The 7,965-nt window shown below is 39.6% G+C and overlaps 1 protein-coding gene across 1 annotated transcript; it reads left to right on the forward strand.

The window, feature by feature from the left end:
• The first annotated feature begins 1,634 nt into the window (after positions 1-1,634).
• On the forward strand, positions 1,635-4,068 carry LOC121968213 (serine carboxypeptidase-like 27). Its single transcript, XM_042518679.1, has 9 exons — positions 1,635-2,043; positions 2,159-2,254; positions 2,359-2,451; positions 2,533-2,618; positions 2,689-2,949; positions 3,157-3,284; positions 3,376-3,471; positions 3,590-3,695; positions 3,793-4,068. Exons 1-9 carry the CDS (start codon positions 1,665-1,667, stop codon positions 3,934-3,936), a joined length of 1,389 nt encoding a protein of 462 aa, XP_042374613.1. The 5' UTR covers positions 1,635-1,664; the 3' UTR covers positions 3,937-4,068.
• The last annotated feature ends 3,897 nt before the right edge of the window (positions 4,069-7,965 follow it).

Raw genomic sequence — 7,965 nt, forward strand, 5'->3', positions numbered from 1 at the left:
GCACACGGCCTGATACTCCTCCATTTCTATCTGTATCACACGGTCGTGTGAGGTACATTGCTGACTCTGTTAGGTCCAGAATTATTGAATTTTCTCCTTTTTGACTTCTCTAACACCTCCACGCCCATGAAATAATCATGGCCAACTCATGGGGGTGATATACAACCTGAAAACAAAGTAACAAAAGTTTAAAAACACTAATGAATGAAAAAGAGAATTGAAAATTAATCTAACTAAAAGAACCCTTGGGTTAGCTATCAAGAAGCGCTTGTTTAAGGTCATTAGCTCGACCCCGTCTCCGTTTCCATGGACTATACTCAAGGAGGCACGGGTTTTTCTCCTCGAGTTGATGTTGCTGCTTCTTCCTTCATTCTTGCCCTCGGAGGGCAGTGGTACTTCTCATTATTGATTGGGGGACTTCTCCCAATATTTGTCGGATCATGTACTTCATCCGGCGACCTTCCGTGAGGATGGAAGTTCCACTTCTCGACTTTGTAGGCATCTACCCCCACTGCACATGCTTACCAGGAAAGAAGAGACATGATTAGGAGAATTAGATAAAGCATACTCTAATCTTTCCTTACAGATAACCAAAGAAAGCTTATGATTTTTAACATCAATAATGGCTCCAGGTGTTACAAGGAAAGGTCTTCCTAGTATAATTGGAATTTTTGGGTCTTCCTCCATATCTAACACAACAAAATCTGTGGATATGATGCAGTCACCCACTTTTACCAGTACATCTTCAACAATACTCATAGGGTACCTGCAAGAATGATCAACTAATTATAGTGTCATAGTAGTAAATTTAAAGTTTTTGAGACCTAACTTTTTACAGATTGAATATGATATGAGGCTAACACTTTCTCCCAAATCACAAAAAACTTTTTCTATGAATTCAAGTCCTATGGCGCAAGGAATATAAAAGTTTCCAGGGTCTTGGAGCTTTAGGGAAATGTTCTTCTCAAATAAAACACGACATTCTTCTATTAAAGTTACAGTCTCGATCTCTCTCTTATTTCTTTGATTTGACAGAATGTCATGTAGAAACTTAACAAACTTGGACATTTATTGAATAGCATCAATTAAAGAGACTTCAACGTAAATATCCTTAACTTTGTCAATAAACCCCTTTTTTTTTTGTTATAGCTAGTATTTAGGCAAATACAAATTACAGCAATTGTAAAATAAATAAATTTGGGCCACAAATTATATTATAAAACGGATAAATTGCTCAAAAGCTTAAAGACTAATATGACAACAATAAAAAATGGAATGTGAATTGGCTGAATTATAAATCAAATCAAATCATATCTGCCAAAAAAGTTAGCTATTACATTGACGGATGCCATGAAAAAAAAGATGCTAAAAAAGTCTGATTACGTTGATGGAACATGCAACGTTGGATGGACTTTTATACATATATATATGGAAATATTGTTTTTTATTGAAATACAAATATATCCTAAAATTAAACAGATATACTATATAAAAATACTTCCCTTTATTAACATAATTAATAAAAAAATATTTTGAATTTGATTTCATCATAATTCTATCTTTCAGAGGAATGTAACCATATAAATTTGATCGTCCCATCGTGAATGCTACTCACTCTCTCTTTCGATCTCCTCCCTGACACGGAAGAAGAGGCAACAAGTCCAATGGGGTTCGCCTCCGGGTCTTTCATGCCTCGCGCCCATGTCTGCCTTCCGCTGATACTGCTGGTGGCGGCGACGGCCGTGGCCCTCTCGCCGTCGGCGCAGCAGGAGCAGGACAGAATCAGCCGTCTGCCCGGCCAGCCGCCAGTTGACTTCGCTCAGTACTCCGGATACATCACCGTCAACGCCTCCGCCGGTCGCGCTCTCTTCTACTGGCTCGCCGAGGCGCCAGCCACCGCCACTCCCGCGCCTCTCGTCCTATGGCTCAACGGCGGCCCGGGGTGTTCCTCCGTCGCGTACGGCGCCTCCGAAGAGCTCGGCCCCTTCCGGATCAACTCCGACGGGAAGACCCTCTACCTCAACCCCCACGCCTGGAACAGAGGTGGCGGCTTTCCTCCCCTGCTCCAAGATTCGATGTCTATGCCTCTTCGAGGCAATTCCTCTTGTAAAAATCCTTCCTTTGTGCTTTCTATTGATCAGTTTTTTGATGTTCACAGCGGCGAATGTGTTGTTCTTGGACTCACCGGCAGGCGTCGGATTTTCCTACTCGAATACCTCATCGGATCTCACCACCGCCGGAGACCATAGAACAGGTCACTTCTCCCCCCATTTTATATATATATATATATTTTTTTCAAAACGACCTCTTTTCCTTCCAAAACCGAAACCAATACCTCTATATCTTGTTCTTAACCAGCTGTGGATGCATACAATTTCCTTGTGAGTTGGTTCGACAGGTTTCCTCAATATAAGCACCGTGAGTTCTACATCGCCGGAGAGAGCTATGCAGGTGAGCAGAACACTATGATCGAGCTTTTCTGTTCCAAACTGTCTTACTGGTGACCAAAATCGATCATTTCTTAAATTGTAGGGCATTATGTTCCTCAACTATCTCAGCTTGTTTACCAAAAGAACATCGGAATTCAGAATCCCACAATCAACTTCAAGGGATTCATGGTAAGATCTGCTAGTGATCTGCTAATTTGTGCCCTTTTTGTGACCAATGATGCTTGAACTCTAAATGCAGGTGGGCAATGCACTTATTGATGACTATCATGACTCTGTGGGAACCTTTGAGTTCTGGTGGTCTCACGGTCTGATCTCCGACTCGACTTATCGAACTCTAAGGATTCACTGCAATAATGAAGATTCTGAACACCCTTTGAATGTATGTGCACAAGCTTATGATGCTGCCAGTGCTGAGATGGGAAACATTGATCCTTTCAGCATCTACACTCTTCCTTGCAATGATACTGTATCTCTTCGCCGCAACTTAAGGGGACATTATGTGAGCATTTTGTGCTGTATTTATCTATCTTCATAACCCCGGCCATATTTAGATATTACGAGTCCAATGCGATGAAACCTTTAGTGCTTATACAATGCAACCCCTCATGTGATCTTCGAAACTGAACTAGTGAGGTAGCTTGGCGAGCTATGCATTCATGGTTTTCAAATCTTGTGACCGACAACCTACCTTTGTTTTCATTCACAGCCTTGGATGTCCAGAGGATACGATCCGTGCGCCAAACGATACTCAAAGATGTACTACAACCGTCCTGAGGTTCAGAAAGCACTTCATGCCAACACAACTAGAATACCATACCTTTGGGACACATGCAGGTGCCTCCTCTTCCAATGATCTTAAGCTCCATGTTCATGAAAGTATGTTTCAATTTCAAAGAGAACTGATCGTCTTTTTGACACATAACAGTGTTACTGTAGCAGAAAACTGGGGAGATGCACCTAAATCCATGCTTCCTATTTACCAGGAGCTCATTTCAGCTGGTCTAAGGCTATGGGTTTTCAGGTACACTTAACCTGTGATACCAATAAGAACAAACATACATAATCTTCATGTCATGGTCAAGCAAGACCATTTGGTGCAGTTTTGTATCTGATTTCAACTGAACAAAACCTTATCGCAGTGGAGATACCGATTCTGTAGTTCCACTGACCGCGACAAGATACTCCATTGATGCTCTCAAATTGAAGACGGTTAAGAATTGGTACCCTTGGTATTACAATGGAAAGGTTAGTCGTCATAATCCTTTTCCTTATCCTACTTAAGTCATGTGCATGTAGAAGTTTCTTAGGAACAACTGAGTTTATTTTTGTGCCAATTTCTTAGGTTGGAGGATGGAGTCAAATGTACCGAGGCCTGACCTTTGTGGCGGTAACAGGTGCAGGACATGAGGTTCCTCTTCATCGTCCCCGGCAAGCTCTCATACTCTTCAAGCATTTCTTGAAAAATAAGCCAATGCCTGAAAGTTAGCCAAAAGAAAGAAAAAGTGAAATTAATTGGAAGCTGAAAAAACGATGAGCACAAGATAATAAAAAGATGGGCCTGATTCTTAGTGGATGAGATATTTTTTTTCTTATCATATATAGATATATATAATTGATTTGATAATTTTGTCGTTATTTTCATTTTTCTTGCAGTCTTCATATTCTGCATCGTATAATTCAAGCCTGCCTTGAATAATTAGGAAGAGTATGATTTCTGTTCTTATAAATAATTCAACAAATGCTATTGAACATTAAACTTTAGGCTGAGATTCGAGAATTTTACCATGGATTATCTTTAAGCTTTGACAGCGATTTTTCAATTAGAAGGGTTGTGTAACCTTTTTTACCAAGTAGGGAAAGTTTTCCACCGTAAAATTCTTTTCACAAGTTTATTTTCGTCCGCCAAAGTAAATCAATCTCTGTCATTTTTAAATAAAATCATTATTCAAAGAGTGATTACTATTGTTAGGATTATTCCTAACTCAAGAAGGCTGATTGATTTGACTGTTCTTAAATTGCAACAATTAAACCTCCATATGCACATATGATGATTATTCTTATTCTTGATTTTTCATATTTTAGAAGTAGAATCTAATTTAAAGATTTCTTGGTAAAGAGATTTTACTTTGTTAAAAATATTCGTTGATCGGCATGTCATGTTAGACTACTGTTAATAATTCATTTTTAAGTATCCGCGACCTTATATCATTCCTCTCTAAGAAGAGCTTTGTGACAATGTCTAATGTGCTCCGATATATCTTTTAAAATAATGCTTTGCTTATTAAGCATGATATTATGATCTATTTATACTCCTCTATGTTAGATTTACTTTCTTACAAGATCTGAAATATTCATAACTCCTACTTTACAAACTATCTATTATGGTCTGAGATCGTGGATGGGTGAACCACCGGGAGCTAGCTATCCTTGGGGTGAATTGGTTTCAAATGTTCCAGTGAGGAGTAAGCGTTGAGGACCCCTAAAACACTCAATAAGAGTTGGATTGGAGGCTAAGGTAAACTTTGATACAACTACTCCGACGCTCAAGTCAAATTTTAGTGTTAAGAGAAGGAGAAGATAAGTCAAGAGTAGAAGTGTAGATCCTTTTTTCGTGTATCTATATCTGCGGGAGTGAGTTTTTTATACTACCTTGGGGGAGAGAGACATGGCACCCATATTCCCCTATCGACGTCCCTAGTCACTCATGTTTGAGCTGAGGGAATGTCACGTTGCCCAACATTCCCCGCTTCTTTCATCACTCTCGTTCAGATTCCTTGTGGTCTCACGTTCTTTGCGTCCTTTGCTAGATATATCATCCACACTCGGGGTGCGTGAGGTGGAGGCACTTGGGACGGTTGACTGTTGAGGAACTGAGTCAAGTGTTTGAGAAAGAAAGAGCGACCGCGTCAAAGTTTGGGGCTGGTTACGTATCGAAGAGTCTGGAGCCGCTGAGTGTCGAGGAGTCAGGAGCGGTTGAGTGTTGAGGAGTCGGGAGCAATTGAGCATCAAGAAGTTGGGAGCGGTCGAGCGTCGAGGAATCAGGTTCCTGAAGGAATCGGACCCTCAATTCCCAAGTAAGGTCTTCGAACTAGGGTTTGATTTAGACTCAAGTTTTTTTTTACTAGGCTCAAGCTCCATTCGTCTTGGCTCGGGTTCATCTCGACCCAGTCCTTGTTGGTCTTGACTCGGATGCATCTTGACCCAATCCCTGTTTGTCTTGACTCTAACTTAGAGCTCAATTTGACTTTTGACTATACTGAACTACGTGAAAGTAGATCGTCTCTGGCACATCTCTATCCATTTGGTACTAGCACTATAATTCTGTGTTTTACTAAAGCTGTGTTTGGTGAGAGGTAATCAACCTTATAATGTAATCAGGATTACATACAAGGCTGATTATTTTATTTGGTACAATTCTAAACTTATAATGTAATGTAATATGAATTATAAAAGGTAATGAAGTATTGTAATTTGGATTAAAAGACAAATACTATATAATCCGATTATATTACAAAGTCACAGTGTAATCAAAATTTAAATGCCAAATATACTCCTAGTCCATTTTCGACATCAACCGGTCACCGACGTCGCTTTTGCCGTCGGTCATCGCCGTCGTCGGTCACGGCCACCGCCAGTTGTCGCAGCCGCCGCCACCGGTCACCGTCGCCTCTGCCTCCGCCTTCGCCGCTCCTATCGCTGCCACCACCGGTCGCAGCCGCCGGTTGTTGCCGCTTGTCGCCGGCTGCAAGCTCCGAGCACCATCTACCACCACCTCCTACAAAGGTACGGCGGCCGTCGTCATCGACCGTCACCTTGGCAGAGGTTGGAAGATATTTTTATCATTTTATAATAATATAAATTATATTTCTTATAAAAAATAATGAACACCAAATAAAAATATAATTATCCCTTAATCAAAGATTACATATATTTACATTACCAAATCTAGTAATATAATTAAGATTATATTATTTTATAAATTTAATTATATTATAACATCGATTATATTACACCGAACAAAACATAGCCTAAATGGTTTGGCACAGAGGCAAGCTTGATGAACAAATGAATTTTCCTTTCCATTACATGGACCCACTTCAGATTAAATACAGTGCCTCAAACCGCATGCTTTTGTCCAATCCTCAGCTACTGCTCCATATATAAATTATTATCTAACTTAACTCCACACGCAAGGAATATACAAGTATTCAGACATCAACATCATCCGATTTACCTTCACGTTCAGCCCCTTCAGCAACATCAATCATTCATAAAGTCACAATTGAGCATGCAGGGCCTGGATTTAATGGATTACGAGACCTTCAAATAGGATTCATTATTCCTTAATCACTACGTTGCAGTTTTCTTTTCAGAGAATAGTGACGACTAGTGTTGTATGCTTTTTGTTTCTGCTAGCTAGATTAAATTTCTTTTCCACGGGGAGTTGGATGATTGCTTGGAGCCTTGAAAATCTTGTGTTTGAATTATTTGTCAAGTTGGGTCGCACGAGTCCAAACTCTCTAGATCTCTTCCAAATATCTTTTACGCGTGTCATATCTGATCTCCCCCAGTCGATCCATTTTTGATGTCTTTCTCTGCATGTTGGTCACTGACACAAGGAAGGTGATGGCCATCGTCACAAGATTCTTCTTCGTTGGCACGCGCTTGCTTGCGCGGCTTTACTTCTAAGCAAATATGAACCAGCCAAATTAGACATAAAGCTCCATAAATAAGTTCTTTGTTTGCTTGTCAAAATTCCAACACTCAACGCTTCTATTTATTTGTTGGAAAAAATAATAATTTATTTGTTTGCTTGTCAAAATTCTTTTTCAAAATATGGCTCGAGTTGCTCATGTATGGTAAGTCAAAACTCCATGCTTGTCCCGCTTGACTTGTCCTTCTTCAACCCTTTACAACATTTTATATCCAATGAAAATTAATCTTAAAATCTTTCGAAGCGTGATATAGTTATCAATTATATCTATTCGAGAGAGTATTATTTGGCATGTCAATTAGAAAGTATTATTGTGTCCTATTTATTGGCTTCACGTAATTACCAAAGAGACGGTGGGAGAAGGGGAATACAGTACGGAGTGATGTCAATGGAATTGAAGATTCACGGACTTCCACTCAATCGATTGTACACATGCGCAAGGGTCGTTTTCAACAAAATAATTATACGCTTTCAATGAAAATGGAGACATCTCCTAACATCAAACCACAATCTTTTGCGGTTCAAAAGATAGTCCCTTGATATGAATTTATAGAGATGAATAATCCCCATCTATTTTATAAATGAGATCGTTCATCTCATCAATCCAAATCAAGGGATCATCTTCTGGACCGTAAAAAACGGTCCATAGAATGTACCCTCTCAAAACCAGCACCCCGGACAAAAATAATACCAGCGATCATTTTAGTTTCTCAGCTATTTAAAAATTATCTCTGAATTAATTAATAAATATTATTTTTAATAGACAGTTGAATGCTTTTAAATTAATCCTAACAACTGATG

Source organism: Zingiber officinale, chromosome 3B, assembly GCF_018446385.1.
Source record: "Zingiber officinale cultivar Zhangliang chromosome 3B, Zo_v1.1, whole genome shotgun sequence".
Classification (NCBI taxonomy): domain Eukaryota; kingdom Viridiplantae; phylum Streptophyta; class Magnoliopsida; order Zingiberales; family Zingiberaceae; genus Zingiber; species Zingiber officinale.